This window comes from Lotus japonicus, chromosome 4, assembly GCF_012489685.1.
Source record: "Lotus japonicus ecotype B-129 chromosome 4, LjGifu_v1.2".
In the NCBI taxonomy this organism is placed as follows: domain Eukaryota; kingdom Viridiplantae; phylum Streptophyta; class Magnoliopsida; order Fabales; family Fabaceae; genus Lotus; species Lotus japonicus.
In genome coordinates this window covers 61,253,800-61,273,645 of record NC_080044.1, presented here as the reverse complement: position 1 = coordinate 61,273,645, position 19,846 = coordinate 61,253,800, and the positions used below count along the sequence as shown (strand labels likewise).

Sequence of the window (19,846 nt, the reverse complement as noted above, 5' to 3'; positions counted from 1 at the left end):
GGGTTATGTGTAGCATAGTGTAATTACCTACATGAGGGGAATGTTCTCATGAATTATTTCATTCAATAAAGTTTTGTTTCAAAAATAATTGATCTATTGTATATTAGTAGAAATGACTTGAGAAAGAATAACATAGAAAAATAACTATGATCAAATTTGAATAAATTTAAATTTACTAAATAATTTTTTACACTAATAAAATCATTTCTTATATAATTTTAAAATTTTAAATTACTTTATGAATGATATAAAGTATAAGAAAATGTCATTATAACTTATTTATGATATTAAAAACTTACTAATTGATTTAAAAATGATTTTAGATATTATTAAAAAAATAAAATAATAAAACTATTTCAGTGCTCATTATCAAATATCAATTATTAAATTTGAGTAATAAAAAACTATTTAGATCTAGAGAACTCTAATTATTTTCAATGAAATGTCTCACTTCCATTATTATTTAATTAAAAATATTTTAATATTTATATATTTATTAAGGCTATAATAAATATATATAATTTTGAAAAATATGGTAAGTTAACCCGTGCAACGCAGGAGTATTATTTCTAGTTAGAAGTATGAGAAACAACTCTTAGGTCTTGTCGGCGAGAAATAATAAATACATTCTTATTTATATTTTCAAGAACAATTTTCACTTAACATTTTATCAAACTAGTTCTTCGGAATATTGAATCAAGACGAGAAATTGGTTGAGTTTCATAGGGGACACACGCAAGTCACAATTTGATTGAAACACCTTACTCAAACTCATCCAAACATATGAATTTAGCTATCTATCCCATTTGTTATTTTGTAAAAACAAATAAATAGTGAAGAATTTATGATAGCGAATTGGTAAATACTACTTAGCTAGGGGGGTAGACTAAGGGTTGAGAAAATATCTTATGTAGAAATTAATCAAATTATATGATTGATAAATACATAAATTATAAATTAGGGGGAGGGGGAGGAGAGGAGTGGCCCCTAATCGTGTGGAATGGAGTCATTGGTCGAATGGCAGATAACATTCAAGAAATGGTGGTAGATGAAGGCTTGGATTGATGCGAAATAAGGGGAGTGATGTTCAATGATGAATGCTTTATTCAAGGGTATTTTTCATAAACTATTGCTTTTAGCTTTTAAGAAAAGCATCAAACCTATTTTTTACACTTATTTTTGTGTAAAACTAATGATTGTGACAAAAAAATTCAACAAGCCTTTTAACTGGAAAAAAAGTACTAAATAATAAAAAACAAATAAAATGCTTTTATTGTTTTTTTGGGTAAGCCAATGAAATAATATAAATAGGCACAAGGGGTGCCACCCAAAGTTTACAACAGGAAAAAAGAGGGGGAGAAAGAAATACAGCAGCAAGAGAAAAGAAAAAAGGAAGCTACAAGAGAGTGTAGCAAACCAAAACAGATATAATTATAGAGCAAAAAGGGAAAATGCTACAAGAAAAAAGGAAGCTACAAGAGAAAATGCTTGTATTGTAATCCTCAATTTTCTTATGCTACTCATTCTTGGCATCCCGAACATTGTTATTACATGGATGAAGACATGGCATACAGTTACCAAAGAAGTAGGATACTCCCTCCGTTCCCTATTATAAGTCACATTTTTTTTAAAAAAATTTGTTACAAAATATAAGTCACTTTCTAATATCTAGGAAGCATTAAATAATTTTTTCCAAGTTCACCCTCATATTTAATATGAAAGAGATGATAAACTTTAGAAGTATTAACTTGGAGAGAGAAAATCATAGGAAAGTAAATAAGGGTAATCTAGGAAAATAAATCATTTTTTTTACAAATTTATTACTAGTAACTACTTTTCTTAATCTAAAAGAATTAGTTATTTGAGACTTATATATAGGAACGGAGGGAGTACATTACATTGAGGCCTCAGACCAGTACAGACAGCAAAGCATAATGGCTTCATATGACAATGGCCATGCTCACATTTGATAACCTCAAAGTTAAAAAATAATGGTTTATTATCAGTTTTTTATAGGCTATTCGAGTTTGTAAATTGAATTAGCTAATGATATCTCACTTTAAAATATTATAGATAATATTTTGTAATGAACAGATTGGTGCATACTTCTTCTCCCGGTTACATTGGATCGGAAAATGGGCAAGTTAATTTTCCAACAAAATAACAAAATTTGATGGTGATGGGGGTGGAACCAATCAAAATTGAGAGGATCTTCCAGCTAGGTACCAAAAATAATACAGAATCTATAAATAAATAAATAAATAAATATACTCTTGTAGCCGCATTCGTTTGGTCCAATACAATCAACAAACTTGCAAGATCAAACAAAGCATATTCCTCCAAAAACCACAAGTGAAATAAAATAAAGAATATAACAGTGCACCACTTTTATTGGATGCGTTTGTAGCTTGTCTCTTTCAGGAACATAGGCTTCAAAGTCCAAACAATGAAAATTCCAGCTTACCAATTTAATATAACCTTACAAGCAAGACAATGACATGCTAGATAGTCACAAGAGGAGAAGAATTCCCTTTTGATCTACCTTAGGATAGATAGATAAGTTTGCAATTAGTAGCAATTAAGAATTGGTTATCAATGACACTCATTGTCAGTATAAATAAAAATGAGAGAATAGAAAATACAAAAAGACCATCCAGCCTAGCTAGTATTCCCCATCAGACCAAAAAAAAAATATGAAATAGGAGTCAATAGTACACGAACAAACAAATTGTTATACTGTATAATCCTGAAAATCACAATGATGGTGGTGGACTAAAAAAAGAGAGAAAAAAAGTATATATTTATATAAGAAAATTAGAAAAAGAGAAGCAAATACCAATGAATTAAGCTTACATGAACTGCAGTTCTTGTTATCCAAATTTGTAAGAAGTCCTCCTTGTACAATGTTGTTTGAACTGCTATCACCCTGTAATGGCAGGGTAGCTTCTACCTTCTATACATGAATGTGATGGATTATTTGCATATATATATAATATAAGGTATCCCCTTAGCTTCTTTGCGTGACTAGAACTTCTGTGAAGGCTATTCCATCCCCAACCTGGGGTCACCATGGCTGCCTCTTTGATACAAAAAGCTTTCATCTGTGCTAAAACTGCATAGAGAACTATCTCGATATCCGTGGCAGAAAACCAAGTGCATCAGGAGATGGCACAAGTAAATTTCATTACTTCCAGAACGCATTAGTCACGTACTACTGAACGGATCATTTGATGGTTCTAAACACTCGTGTGGATTGGCGTAGAAATAATCCTCTTCTTTTGGTTTGTCAAGGATTGCCAACCTTTTACTTGGGCTGCCCATGCGATCAGCATGAGATTCCTTCACGGCTGAAGAGAATTCATCCCAGTTCAGTACTCCATTGTTGTACTGATCTATCAAATCAACTAGGAGCCTTCTGTTCAATAAAATTGTTCTCTTGAACCCGAGATATCTGCACAAGCATTGGAGGGCAAAAAGTCAACTCACTTGGCAAAGTGGTATTGATAATGGGAGACGCTGAAACTAAACTATGCCAGAAATTGTGGTTTGGATCATAACTAAGTGACAAAAAATGCATTTTGATCGCTCAGATGATGTGAATACAAATATTGTATCAGTATGAAGAAAAATATTTTTAGTATTTCAACAAGACACTCGAGCATTACCCACGAAATGTTAAAATGACCAGTTTACTAGTATGTGAATTGGTAGAGATGCCAAGGAGCAATGGAAAGTAGCTTAGGCACAAAAATAATGTATTTTATAGCAGAATTATACCTGCGATGGCCCTCAACTACTTTTGCCATATTTCCATCATACGTAGGGACAAAAATATCGCTTTCTAATGAGACAAGATAATCCAATGCTGCCATCTGAGATGAATGATTCTGGAAGAACTGAAGGTCAGATGGCTCCAACAGTGTTTCCTTCCTAACCTGTTTTAAAAGAGCACAAAAGCAAATGGTAAGGACATCAAACAATGACAAACATTATGAATTCACCATGTGGCCTTGAACTTTAAAAATTACCAATTTCGGGTACTCCTTCAAAAGACTTGCCGTTCTCCTTTCCCCACCATATATTTCCCCAGCTGCGATGTAGATTTGAATACTCCGATCAATGTCAAGAGCCCTAAGCGTAAGGGCAGTCTCCTCAGGTGTTAAGGGACATTGGCCGTCTCTTCTTTTCAAGTCAGAATTAATTATTTTTTCTTTCCACCAAGGATACGCATATCTGCCAATGCACCAAAAATTCAAATTTGAGAGATTTATACCAAATCCCTTTTCAACGCCCAAGTGACAGAAAAAAAAATTAAATTATGATTATGGAACTGCAAATTATGCAGGCTAATAATCACCTCATTCTTGTCAACTCTTCAACCTCATCACGGTTACAACCTTGAGTACAGCCAGAAAATGCCAACATGTCCATCTCATACCTCAAATGAAGGACCAGAAATGGACCATTTTTCCTTAGAAGCTGGATCACCTTTCTCCCCAACTCCTCTATTTGAGGAGTAAATCTCAAAGCACTGAAATTAACTCTGCAGCGCAGCTTCTGAATCTCCATAGGCTGACCGTTATTGGCCAGACGAGCATCAGTTCGATTTAAATGCACAACTTTGTACTTTTGTACCAAGGGTAGAATCTACAAGAATTAACATGTCATTTACCTTAAGTTAGCAAAGGAGAAACTGTAAGAAAACATAATTGAGTTACACGGCCCAAAAGTTGCAATCACAAGCTAAGCTAATAGTTGTTTAGGCTAAAGCATGTTTCTAATTGGCTCAGGGATACCACAAACTGACCTGGTGCTTATAGTAAGATATGTCAGACCAGCTAACCGGTGGCATGCTGTAATGTAACCCCTGTTCCACTCTCAGCTTGATTCTAGGAGGCAACTCTTTCAATATCCGCACCTCATCTCTCAAGGACGTGATAAAATGATCCACATCAAATATGTCCTGGAATTCACTGAGACATAAAAGTAACAAACATCATTCAGAATTGATCCTCATTCAACATTAAAGGGCAGGATTCCTTCAATCCCACCAACATCGATAAGGTTGTCTCTGAATTCTGAAACATAAACTGATTGAAGGAGGCGAGACTCACCTCGGATCAGCCCAAAAGGATGTCTTATCCAATTCAGGGACTATAAGCGTGACATTTAAATATCTTGCAATTGCCACCATGTCACATATCTATACAATTGAATCAGCAAATCAGAAAAGCAACCGGAAAACAAGACAAGCTAACCGCATGTGTGATGCGTCAAACACTTACCGCGGCTCTCATTTGATTCAATCCTCCATTACACGACACCATAAGGTACCCATTGTTCTTGTAAAGTCCTGATTTCAGGGGAAAAACAAAACAAAAACACCTCAATTTATGCAACAACAACAACAACAACAAAACAAAACTTAACATGAACACCATGAAATCAAGTAAAAACAAATTCGAAAAGCATGAAATTAAGCAGCAAAGAAGGGAAATACAATACACACTCTTAGGAGGGAGAAGTGGTGGACGTGAAGATGGAAGCTCAATGCTGTCGATTTCCCTGACGGCGGAAGATTCGTCGTCGTGAGTAAAACAAGAAGGCCAACCTTTCAACACTCTCGGCCCCCACCCCATATCACCAAAAGCGGTTAACTGCACGATGCAAGTCCACAACAAAATCGATGCGGTTCCGCGTATCAACCAAAGCTTCATTCTATACCTTGATGAAGAAGATGAAGATGACGATGACCCTGAACCTGGTCCACCTCTCTCCTTCTCCACCTTCGTACCCATCCAACGGAAATCTTGCCACCTGTTGTTCTTACTCTCCGGCCTACACATCTCACCGCACCAGAAACCCTAAAATGTGGATTCAATCAAGGAAATCCGCGAGATCCGAGCTTCCCCGAAACGACACCGGATCGATGAACTCAGGAATCAGGAGAATAGTATCATCCGCCAATGCCAACAGTTGAAGAAGAAGAAATAGCATCAACGAAGTTGAATTCCGACGCGCATTACACTGTTTTTTCTCTCTCTCCGGTGAGGGATGATTCTTCTTCTTCTTCTTCTTCAGCGAAGAACAACCACAACAACGCTTGTAGAAACAGTAACCGCAGAAGAAAATGGATCTTCGTGGAATGGAAACGTGTGAGGGGAGAATTGAGAATGCTGCGGCGGCGGCGGAGCGTGGTGGCTGGCGGCGGAGAGTGATCGGAGTTGATTAGTGGAGGGGGTGGGAAAAAGAGGAAATGGAGAATAATGAAACGCAAAAACACAAAGACATTCGGGGTTGACACATGGTCACAAACACCCGTGCTGACTTAACCATGGTTAAGCTCACAGGGTTTGGTTTGGTTTGGTTTGGTTGGCTTTGGCTTGGCTTGGCTTGTCCCACACACACTCCCACACCAGTACCAGTACTGTATGAACCAGACCCAGCTGTATTTATAACAAGGGTCTCTTGTAGTCTTGTGTTGTGCACACTGACATTTCATTCACAGAATTGGTTTATTACATGCACTTTCAAAAATTTGTCAACTTATTTTTTTATATCGGATTTAACCCTGTATTGAAAGTTTTAAGAATTTAATAACTACACTTTCACATTGTAATTTAGTGGAACATAATGATGACTCATTTACCTCTAAATATCAGCATATATATGTTCAGAGAATTAATTACTGTTATCAGAAGTTTTACCCTGATTTCACACAAAATAAATATAGTGTAATGTAAATCATCTTATAGCATCTTTTCAATTTTTATTTTATCTATTCCATTTTTTTATTTTAAATTTAATTATAATATGTAAGATGAGAAAACCTAATTGGATCACTGCATTGTATGCAGTTATTAATATAAAAAATATTGTAGGATATAAAAAGAATTTAATAAGTATACAATAATAGTGTAAATAATTTTATACATACATAGCATATTTTTTTATACTTTTCTGTTTAATTTAATTACAATATAGTAAAATGAAGAAATTGTTATGGTGTACTCCATGCAAATCACCCCATGGATCAATCTCATTGCCTCCTTACACGGTCGGATAACTCTTAGCTCAAATTTCACAATATTTGTGGAACAGAGTTAGGTGACTTTGTTTCGGAAGATTCCCCAATCAATCACCCCTTGGGTTGATCACATTGCATCTTCACCTGATCAAACTTAAAGAAGACCATCTCCAGCCAACCAAGCTCAAGAGCGATCTAGCTTGTTCGACCAAACAACCAAGGATGGAACCTTATCGCCTCACTTGTCCCATCTTTGACTCTATGACCTGATTGTAGGGGTAGACATGCATGAAGCTCAAGGTCTAGTCCCCACTAATGAGGAGCCCATGGCGGCCTGGTCGTTGGATCACTGTAAACAGTTGGTGGCTCAGAAGATCCAACGCCCAATACACACTCGGATTCTAGGCACTCACTACACCCCTTTTTAGACTACCCTAACATATGAACATGTATAAAAGGTTAGGACAAATGGATCAAGTAGTCTTCCTTCTCCAAGTCTTAAAGAATTTCCCCAAACTACTCAGTTACTAATTTAGGCATCAGAGTATTTTTGCAATGACTCCTCCCAGGTTTGATAACGGTGGTGAATGTCAACCAACCCCCTTCATTCTTAACCACTCATTTAAAAGAAAACCTAATTGGTGAATCCAGAATATTTTAAAAGGTGTGTTATTTGGTTAGATCCTTTAGTTTTTATTTTTTCCTAACAGTTAATAAGTTAATAAGATAGAGGGAGTACTAGTTATCAAATTATGTACCAAAAAAAAACTGGTTATCAGATTCAAATTTAATTTAATTTATGTGTGTGTGTGTGTTTATATCTCTGGGTCCAGGAGAATTATTTTTCAGACGTGTATTTAATGAGGTGGGACACGCGGCGGTTTATACATGTATTAACCTCATATGTTTATACTTAAACCCATTCCAAGCGGTAGGTGATATGCATCTCATCTTTTGAGCTTCGTCATTTAATCCCAAAAGCGCCGACATTATATCGCGATATTTTCAGCCGAATCTAACTAGTCTGAAATTGTTGATTCTGAAGATTTCCAATTAAAAATTTATTTTTGTATTAATTTTGAATACCTTCTCTAATAAATTTGTCATTATATTATCAATATCAATATCAATATCAATATCAATCAATCAATATCAATCAATCAATATCAATCAATATCAATATCAATATCAATATATATTAGAAAAGAAGAACTTTCATAGTGACGTGTCAACACCAGATTAATTCTTAGTGATGTGTCAGCACCAGATTAATTCTCCTAAAAATTATTCCACGTGTCAATTTGTTAGAGGGTATAATTTTCAATTAATATATGTTTTAATTTTATATATTCTAAACTAATTAATTAATATTATTTTAGAAGATATAATTTTCAATTGATATATGTTTTAATATTTAATTTTACGTCCGGGAAATGTTTTATTTTATTTTACATTTATTGATAGAATATAATAATTAATTTTTATTGAACTTTCATATTTTTATTTAATTCAGGATTTTATGATTTTTTATTGTGATTTTGTTAGTTTTTATCTATCTTTATTTAGTACATTTTTTAAAGTTTAGATTTGATTATGATTTATGTTGTTTATTTCTTGATTTTATCTTAATTTATCTTATTATTTATTTAATGCTAATTCTAAGAAAAAGGAGTTAATTTGGTGCTGAGGGTCCACAAAGCTACCATGGGCACGCAAAGATTTGATAGCTGTTATTTCTACCTCTGCCACATGTCGCGATCAGGACAGAGGTTTGTCGTAAGATGATGTTACGTAAATTAGAGTTTATCATGTTGTGATTGATGATTTGTGTCATTTTAGTTTATCCTTTGTTCGTAATTTAATCATGAATTCTTAAATTTCACATATTTTGTGTGTTTTGATTCTAAAGTTTACAAATTTTTGCATAGACCCTTTAACGAATTATTATTGAAGACGTAATGTTTTGATTCTTATGTAATGTTTTTTCTATTGTTCTCCTTCCGCTTTTGTATTTTTTTAAATCAGATTTTAGTATATTTTGTAGAAATCCATGCGCGTGAAGTCATTCTAAACGAGATTTTGGTATAATTTATAGAAGTTCACGAAACTTAGGATAGCCTGAATTTATATTCATTTCTCAAATTTTGCTCCTTTTTATTCATCATGTTTGAGTTGTGTGTGTATAAGCATACTTTTTGCACTGTATGTGAATGATGCACAACTTACTAATTTTTTTTTATGATGCACAGGTCAGTCAAATTGATGAAATTGAAGAGCTCATATTTAATCTTCATGAGTATGTTTAGCCCATTGTTAAGGTTTGTTCATGTTTTCCTCAAACTCATTAGTTTTGCATATAATAATGTTTTAGTATGCCAATTGGGTGACTTATCTTACTTTGCTCTATATATTTCCTTAAGTTCAATTTAAATTGATTGTTAGTATAAGTTCATTGGTGAAGTAACCACAATTATTTTGGGTGGGAGAATTTTTTTTTCTCAAATATATAGATAATTTGTTGGGGTGTGCACAATTGGGCCATTACACCATTTTTTGTTCCTTTTGACTGATATGCGTCTTTGATTTTTTGTTTCACAAGGGTTCCACCCAAAGATTCACAAATACACTAGATACAATTCTTTCACCACAGTCCTTTTAAATTGGTGAAGGAGGGTTTTTTGTTCTTCAAGACTTCATTTTGAGTTTCTGTTTCAATCTTCTTCATGAATTGATTTTGTTCTTCAGCTAATTGTAAGATATCATATGCTTCAAGGATTCATGTTTTTCTCTTCTTAATCAAAAGCAAAAGGATTGAGGAAAAGAAAAATCTTTTGGGGTGCAGAATATTCATTTATTGGAAAAAAATTACATGTGTCATTCTCAGGTTAATTCTTATAAAAAAATACATTTTAAAATTAAAGATTTGATTAGGATTTAGGTTGTTTATTTCTTGATTTTATCTTAATTTATTTTTAAAGTAAAAAAGTACATTTTTAAATTTTAGATTTGATTAGGATTTAGGTGATTTATTTCTTGATTTTATCTTAATTTATTTTTTTATTTATTTTTTAAGTATTAATTAATATATCCATATAACTTTTTTTAAAAAGAGTGAGTTTAAAAGCTATAGCTTAAGTTAATTTGTTAATATATTCCCAAATAATAATAATAATGATAATAATATATGTGTGCGGGTATGAGCCGGTTGGGTACTATAGTGCCCATACCCACTATTTTTTGCGGGTAATTACCTATACCCAACCTCATACCCTTTTAGCGGTTTTTTACCCTACCCATAGTTAGTATTTTTTGCGGGTACCCTATGATTTCGAGACACATTGTCATCCCTAGATTTAGATTTTGTCAAACATTGATAACTTCCTGTAATGACATTGAATTGTCTAAAGGTGGAGAGATTCGAGTTGCTACCCACGTGAGTATAGGGACGAGTATATGTAATTTTTAAAAACGCGGGTATGGGGATGGTACTATAGTACCTACCCATTTTCATCCCTACTTAGTTGGAATAAACACAATAATGTTATACTTTATGATTTATCTTACACAATCCTGATTTGTGCTACTGTCACATTCATTTTTTTTTAAAGATTAATATGTTGGTAATTTCTTATATCTATGATTTGTGTTATCGTCTTCATATTTATGGAGAATGTGAAACGAGTTCCCGTTGGTCTCAATCGGGCTTAGAAGAGAAGTCCTTATGTCCACTTTACTCATCAATTCTGACTCTTATATTTCATTCGTTGTTTAATATATTTTTAATAATCAAAGTATTAATTGATGTATCAAATACAATAGACATATTCCCGTGCAACGCGCGGGTAAAAAACACTTGTAATTTTAAATTGATAATTTCTATTGTGTTTAGAGATATTTTTCAACTAAAGAGCATGATGGTTCATCATCACTTAATGCATGTTTAACTGTAATTTTTAGACTCTAAAATCATGTTCATTTACTTATAACATGTTTTGTATTAATATATCCGCAGTATATAGATGTGAAATTTTAAGTTTATCATTAGCGTCTCATGTTTTTTTTTTCTTTTACCTCTCATCTACCTCAATTAATGTTTCATTTTGAAAAGTACAACTTTTGATGAAGAAAACTACTATAAGTAGTAAAAAACGAGTTAAAAGTATTAACCATGTAGTAGCACTTTTTTTTTGCAACATGAAAACGTTAGAAAAGCAAATACTAACAATACGATGCATGTGATCTGTGATCATGAACTAGCCAGTTGAAGATGGGGTATCTCCATTACTGTCAGAAGGGGAACTTCACATGTGAAACTTCCATGAAATGCATGTAAAAGCTTCTCTCTCTCACCATAGTTTCTTGGGATTGGGATAAGTAAACTGTGTAACACTATACCCCATACGATTTCCTCTATTTAATTTGCTTCTACAAAATAAGAAAAAAATAATTTACTAGTACACCATGGTATATTTATTGGCGATATGAGATCATGAATTTGATTCGTATCGTGTATGGGTTCGTAGTGACATTACAACTCTCCCTAACTTTCTCGGTGCCCATCGCCAAACCCGCCGTCGGTGTTGGCTCCGCCGCCGACTTCTCACCAAAGAAGGTCCACTAATTTTGACCATTTGATGGTGGTTTCTGGCCACGTGTCGGTATCCTAACTCGCGCGCAGGCTACCTTTGTAGACCCACATACCCCATCAACGGTGACTGATCTACCCATCAGAATCCTCGATGCTGGGCCCTATAAGATCTAGGTGGCTCCTCCTCCCAACTCATCCATCGTTTCTCTTTAACTATTTTGGAAATTCTTATTTTAATAAATGGACCGAAAAATCTTTTTAAAATTTTGTTAGGTTTGGTTTTTGTTTTTTTCAAAACAAACAACATATATTTCAAATTGAAAACAATCGAATTTAATGATGTGCACCTTAAGTTAGTTTTATGTTGACATTCAATTATACTATGTTACTGTACGTTAGATGGACAACAAGTTCCCTTCAAAAAAGAAAACAAGTTCATTTTTAATTTTAATTAAAATCAAAGTATAATTTATAATTTCACAGAAATCAATTGAATGTTTGTGTAAACAAATTTTACACCACCAATGCACAATTCTTTAATTTATATAATATTTACGAATATTAACATGAAGAGTATTTGCCCCTTAAAAAAACAAGAGTATTTATATAATTATTTTTTTAATAAAACGTGCGTCACTTTATTTTTAAACATTAGAAATTAAGTCAAGTTCGAATATACTCTAATTTAAATCCAAAAAAAGAATATACTCTAATTTAATTTTAATGATAATATTTTATTACATTCTATTTTATCAACTTGTATTTTAAAAAAATAAACCACTACGTTTACGAATAATAAATTTACATTTTATTATAAGCAACCTATACTAAAAAAAGACAAATGTTGCCATTTTATTGTAAAATAATAAAGTATTTTTCATGTCAACTAAGCATCATACATCTTCTCTACGTGGATCTTAGAGAAGGGAAGTGCCGAGGTGGTGAAAGTGGACCAAATTTGTTTTTATTTATTTTGTGAAATAATCGCCTCTTCTTAACTATATTACTCAATTAAATTAACCCTAGTTAAAGTGTGTTATAAAATAGCTGTTTCAATTTCATAAATGACAATATTTTCAAGCCTCCGGTGCCTATCTACATGCCGAATAATTGAGAGAATTTTCGTGTACTTCTTGTTGTAAGGCAACCTATTTACAATGAGAAGAATCATTTTCAGTTGCTGGTGAAATATCACAAAATTGGGATAGTACACATGCAGTTTCAAGAAGATGATAGAATGTGTTGTGCTACTTGTAAGATTTATTGAACATAAATAATCCATAATCATATTCAATAAATTAATAAGGACTTTGATGTATCACTAATTTAAAAAATGCAGTACATTGTTATACTCTTTGTGCCGTCGACAGATGCATGTATGAATAATGTGATAACAACCTTTTTTGATGTGACGATATGATACTCGTGAAGAAGGCCTGGTTATATTTGCGTGGAAGTTGTTAATTTGATTGAGTGCAAACGCACGTAGTTAAGCGCTATATACGGATTTAAATGAGCTAAATTAACATATGGAGAACAATTATAAAACCAGGAAAGTTATTTAATTTTTTCCAATTAAGATTTAGGTTTTATTGTGATTTTTCTATTGTGAATTCAAGCATACATTTATTTGAGCTCTGCTAGTTAAAATATACCCAATCTCATATAAGTAAATCGAAGCTTGAAGATGGGGTTGAATGCAATCTTTACAAACTTGATATTAATTACTCATAAATAGTTTGTTTTTGTATATTATTTACTGGAATATGAAAATATAGTATTTTAGAAGCTTTGAATTCCACATACAACATGTCATGCACATATTTCTATTTTTTAGTTTATCATCTAGTAGGTTGAAAATTTAACTGTGAGCATTCGACGATTAGGGAGTGTTGAACACTTTAAAAGTGAGAAAACTCATACACCTAATACTTTAAGATTTTGGGTGAAAGATGTGGTTTCCAATTCACTTGTGGTTTGCTCTCTTTAATCCAATGTCGAGATCCCTTGAAACTTTATGTCTCTTGTTGCACAACAATAGTATTTTAGTCGGTTGTTGATTTGATCATATATAGTGACAGGCTCCTCAATGTTGAAAGTCTTCTTAATGATGATCGCTAGGCGGCATGTTCTGTTGATGGATCAGACAATGGCGATGCAAGGACTTGAAGGCTTCCGGTTAAGATGAACTCACTCAAGGGGAAAGATTGTTCGAAATTTAAGTATGAGTATGAAGTCTCATATTGGATGATTAGGAGAGTGTTTAGTACTTTATAAGTGATAGAACACATATACTCATATTGCTTTGCTTTAAAATATTTCGTGAAAGATGTGGTGTGTAATCACTTGTGGTTTGCTTTCTAATGTAGATATTCCCTTCCTTTCATCCCAACATATTGTATTAATATACTTATTAAATACTAAATAAAATTATTAATTAAAATGTAAAGTAAGAAATTTTTCATAAAACAAAAAAGCTACAAATGAAATAAACAAATCAAGTTCACGTTTCTTTTTTAACAAACTCAAAATTTGACTTTGTTTTGTTGAAATGGATCTGTCAAACTCAAACTTGAGTATTCCAATTTTGTTCACAAGTCAAGAATAATGAAATGGCCTGGGTGAGCAATCACTTACATCATATGTGATGGTATGAATGCGAACTTATCCGATTTTACAAGGAAATGCAAAGTTCAATGCAGTGAGTTATTAGCAATTAATTGGATTTCTCAGTAGAGAAAATATATTGAATAAAATCATTAAATTACTCACATACAATGATTATATATTGATGATGTAATTTATGAGAAAATTTCTCTTATACGAGAATGATAAGAATGATTCTCAGCCATTAGATTAAAATAAATGGGTTAGATTAAAATGTCCACTTAAGTTACTCAATGGAAAAATATGGGGTTGTCTAAATGACTCATGCTCAATTTTGAGTTATATCACCCATGGCCTTGTTGTACCAGTTATATTGTGACATGTGTCACGTTATTATCCACATCACTTGCAATATTTTATTTTCGTTGTATATATTTTATTATTTAATTTAATTGCATAATAACCCCTACCAATTTATTTAATAGCTTAGTACTATTTTTTTTGAAAAAATCCCTAATCCCCTTTCACGTTCTTCCCTTCCATTTCAAAAAAAGAAATTGTTTTTCCCTTTCGTTTCAGGCCTTTCTGTTTGAGGACTTTCATCCAAAATAGGTTGTATCAAGGAAATTGTAGTAGCATAACATATCTTACAAGATACTGTATTAGCTAGCAACACGTACAGTCTACGTACTCCAACACTCACTAATGGTTTTTCTAATGTTCTTAGGTCTGCAGGGCTGTTGAACAACTATGGCCCATGTAGAAGCTTTCGGCAACAAACACCTATCCAGCATCACTTCTAAAATTTTGGAAGCAGCTACCAAACCGCACCACGTCGATCTAAGTCGCCGTTGCCGCCGGCGGAAAGAAGAACGATTTCTTTTTTTCTGAAACGGAAGGGAAAAACGTGAAAGGGGAACGGGGATATATTTTTTTAGAAAAGAAGTACTAAGCTATTAAATAAATTGGTAGGGATTATTATGCAATTAAATTAAATAATAAAATATATATTATGAAAATAAAATATTACAAGTGATGTGGATAATAACGTGACACGTGTCACAATATAACTGGTACAACAAAGTCATGGGTGATATAAACTAAAATTGAGCATGGGTCATTTAGACATCTCCGAAAAATTTTATTGCAAAATTAAAGCTCCTGCCTCCTCCTCAGTGTTCTTCCACTTACGTTCCCCTGTTTGATCACGTTCCCCCAATCTTTGAGTTGTGTCGCGTTGTTGCAGCAATCAAAGGTAGCAGCGCGCCACCGCTGCCATCGTCTCCTCATCAAGTTGAAAAATGCACTTCTACCATAGCCACCAATTGTTATGTTTCGAGGAGGAGGAGGGTGAATACATAATCATTAAAGTGTAAACTCATTGGTTAAAAGTTTGTAAACAAATATATAATCTAAGATAGAAACAAAATAGTATAATGTATAACTTTCACATGTTTGGGTCGATACAAATTATCAATTTGAACAAGAACAAGATCACGACACGATTAAGGAGCAGGGCGACATGCTTAAATGTGGAGATACCAATTAAAGCTAGTAAGCCCGTAATTGGGGGGCATGAGGAGAGATTGAGTTTGCAATTCAGCTAACAAAGACCAATATTGTGAACATAATCAACCCATGTAATGCAAGGATCTTAATCATGCATGAGGAAGGCAAATCAAAATATTTGAATAGCATTAAGCTAGCATTGCCTAATCTAATAGGCCCGGAATAAAAAAAATTGCCCCATACGAGCAAGATCCCAAGTTGGAATGCATGTTTCGAGTTTCAACATTTTCCTAATTCCATCCCTTCAAGAGCAACTCTCCACCTTCCCACCAGGTATATAAAGTTTAAGGAGATATTTAAAGAATTAGTCAACTAAATTTATAACTCATGGCACGAATTGAGGTAGATCATTACAACAAATTCTGCTTTTTGCGATGGTTATAGGATCGTTTTGCGGCAGTTTTAACATCCTCTAAATGCATCTCGCAGCGCTTCATAAACCGCCTCTGTTATAACCGTTGCTACTCTTCCTAAGATAGTTTATGGAAACCGGTAGAACAACCGCGGCAAAACGCCGTGTGCATGTGATAGTGGTTGAAATCGCCATAGATGAACACATACGAAATGATTGTCATTTAGTGACGATTGGGGTCACCATTGAATGATTTTAATACAAACTCACAACCGAATTTGTTTTAAAACCATGATAAAACTATAATAACTCAAAACTCGAACTATATCATGTTAAGTGTGATCCCTTAAACCTTTTGCAAAGCTACATCTCTTTTTTTTTTTGGTCAAACAAAGCTACATCTCTTCAAAATGAGAAAAAAATCAGCATCAATGTTAAGAATGAAATAAGAATGTGATAGCAGGCCTACTCAGTAAATATAGAACAAGAACCAACGGCCCAAGAGAAAAATCAAGAGATCCACAAGGCTGCAGGAAAAAAAGGCTCAAGTTTAGATTAAAAAATCAAATATATATGTTTTGATTTGTTCTAAAACTTTCTTATTATGTTTTTTTGTACATCAGAAAGATAAATTACACTCTTCAAAGATTGATCCCGAAATCTTCTCTTCCTCAACTCATGCGCGCGTCTCCCAAATTCTTACCACTTGAATTATCCTTTGGAAAAACTTTCTTACTGTATAATTAATCCAATATATTTGTGTTAACCGAGTGATTCTCCTTAATTCAAGGAGATTTGGATGTGAGCGCTTGCTTATCCATTCTCCGTGTTAATTGTTTTTTCCCTTAATAGCTTAGCCTCAAGATCTATTAGCTAGAACGAAAACCTCTTAGTGTGGCTTCAGGATCAAGTAGGCATGGGAGGTCCTTTAGTGTTGCAATTGGGGATGCTCTTGCACTGCGATGGGCTAGGCATATATTTTTGGACCTGTTACAATCATGTGATCTTTGAGACAGATAGCTTCAAGGTAATTGCTCGTATTTAGCTTTGGTAGTAGCTGAATGTTTATTATTTTTGCGTTCTTTTGCTTCTTGTTTTTTGTTTCATGTTCGTGGGTCTGACAATTTAATTAACCGTGGATTTTATGGCGAATTATGTCTTGTCTTTCCCTTGTTTTGTTGGGGTTGATGCGTACCCGGATGGTTTCTATTAGAACAAAAAACCTCTTCCAAAAATGGTTGAAAAACGGTAATAGTTGATAAGGAGCTAATCAATGGTTCTTATGACTTTTTAATTTTCCTAAAAAATAAGTTAAAGTTATGAGATTGTGTAAATGACCCATGTAGGATATATACTAGCCCACAACTCAATTGACTATAAATTTTTATAAATTATTTAATAAATAAAATATAGAAATTCTAACTCACATATTTTTAATGTGATTGGATTATGAGTTATTTAACTTAAACATTTTCATGAATTAAAACTAACAAAACTATCATGTCCAAGTGTGATTCCCTTGTACCTCCCGCAAAGCTACCCATCTTCAAATAAGGGAAATCCCCATCAATACCAAGAACGAAATAAGAATGTGAAAATTTAATCTACCCACCCATCACAAAACCATCACAAGTCAGCCAACAACTCTAACATAATAGGTACATAACTAGTTAACTTAATTTCTTTCTTAAGATTTATCTACAAGTTCAACGGGAGTTCGATGTCCCTAGCTAGCTATGTGCAAAATAATGAAGTACTCCAGATTGCATGTTTATCAATATCGTACGTATCGCGATACAATACGAAAATCATCCCAACGATGCGTATTTCATAAGAGTATCTTTTTGTGTTCGTATCGCGTCCAATATTGCAAGTGTATTGGCGGGCGCATCGCACGAGTCGAACACGATCTGAAATTCATTGGACCCGGGGTTGGGTCTCGCGACTAGGTTCATGATTTCAACGTTTCAGATACTTTTTTTTTCTTCCTTTTTAAAAACTGGTTCAAGAATGTCGTTTCAACTATTTTTCCTATAAATTAGGGAGTGAGACATTTAATTTTATTAAAAACAAACCTACAAATTGTTATTGCTGCCCATGTTTGTTTTCTTCTTCTATTCTTCACAGTTTCACTTATTCACACAATCTCTCTGCCTCCAACCAATGTTGACTTTCTTCTTTAGTGTTTCAACTATTTTTTCCTAAAAATTAGGGAGTGGGACATTTAGTTTGGCTTATAGCTTGGAACTAGGTTGAACTTGAACTTTGTGAGATTATTTTTCTTCTTAAAGGCTTGTATCTTTGATTATTTTGAACTATATTATTCAATTTATGTCTTGAACTTTTTTGTGTTTGTATCTTACGATACGACTCGCTACACAAAATTATGGTCTAGCGATACATGATACTATCTTGATTTGATGACCATGTCACATTGATTCATCAGAAGTGAAAGTGACATTCATAAAATATAATAAGATAAAATGAATTAACATTCAAATTGTTCCACACCCAAATAAACAAACTTGGAGACAATCTTCAAACTCAACCCTACCTTCTAGATGACCCCAGATCCTCAAGAACGCTTCCCCCTGGGTTGTCCGATGAAGAATCTCAAATATGATAATTGGGTCATTCATGCAGTAGAATTGCCCAAATATGAAAATTAATGGCCAATCATCTGAAATTTTAAATGCCTGCACATATTCATATTCTCTTTAGAATTCAAAGCTCATTTATTTTCTAGGACACCTATCACTCTATGTTCGAAAGTTCAAGAATTTAAAGGATATTTAACTCTTCCACAAACCACCCCACCTTAAAACCATAATTAAACTCTATCATGACAGAACTAGAAGATAATTTTGGTTTGAAAAATAAATTCATTTTTTTTTTGCCAGTTTCATTTTCATTGAAAAGAGGCCCAAAGGCACTCGAGCCAAACGGCCCATGATTACAAACAAGAGGCCCAAAGTTCAGTTTTTTTTTGTCAATCAGTTTCTTTCTTTAATTCATACTTATTACTGATATTGGGCCAGTCATACAGTGGAACTGCCAAATATGAAAGTTATTGGCCCATTCATGTTATAAAACTCAATTGCTTTTCGGTTAAAGATCTAAGTTATTGTGCTAGCTTTTTTTTTTTTTTTTTGACGGGGTTGTTGTGCTAGCTTTGAATGCATTGTTTGACTTATCAATATATATTTGGAATAATGGTATAAAATTATTGAAATTAATCTTCTAATTATGCACGCTTAAGATTTGACACCTATCACTCTGTGTCCGAAAGTTCAAGAATTTAAAGGATATTTCTCTCTTCTACAAACAACCCCACCTTAAAACTAGGGATAACAACGGGTCGGGCCGGGCCGGGCTCGAGTTTTGCCTATCCCAAACTCAAACTCTCATATAAACCCAAACCCATCGGGTTTCGGTTTTACCCAAACCCGTTGTAGCCCTCAAATTCACGTTCTTACCTAATTTGATGTATTGATTTTTTTGCAAAATAAAATGCAACTTGTATTATTTTGTTGTGAAAAAACCTTTTATATCTTTTTAGCCAAAAAATATGATACCTTAATGTTCAAATTGTTAAAAAATTAAGTTGTTAACATGATATGTAAGAGTAGTTTTGCAATTTTATATATAATGTTCAAGTTCGGGTGCGGGTTTCACCAATACCAAACCCAAACCAAATCATATC

The 19,846-nt window shown here is 33.4% G+C and overlaps 1 protein-coding gene across 1 annotated transcript; it reads right to left on the bottom strand.

Annotated features, from left to right (window-relative positions):
• Nucleotides 1–2,639: 2,639 nt before the first annotated feature.
• Nucleotides 2,640–6,409, bottom strand: LOC130711987 (rhamnogalacturonan I rhamnosyltransferase 1-like). The gene is made up of 8 exons (XM_057561803.1): nt 5,510–6,409; nt 5,286–5,353; nt 5,115–5,203; nt 4,808–4,973; nt 4,358–4,647; nt 4,029–4,233; nt 3,778–3,935; nt 2,640–3,451 (listed from the first exon to the last, which is right to left on the bottom strand). The coding sequence occupies exons 1-8, from the start codon at nt 5,844–5,846 to the stop codon at nt 3,205–3,207; spliced, it is 1,560 nt and encodes a 519-aa protein (XP_057417786.1). The 5' UTR covers nt 5,847–6,409; the 3' UTR covers nt 2,640–3,204.
• Nucleotides 6,410–19,846: the final 13,437 nt, after the last annotated feature.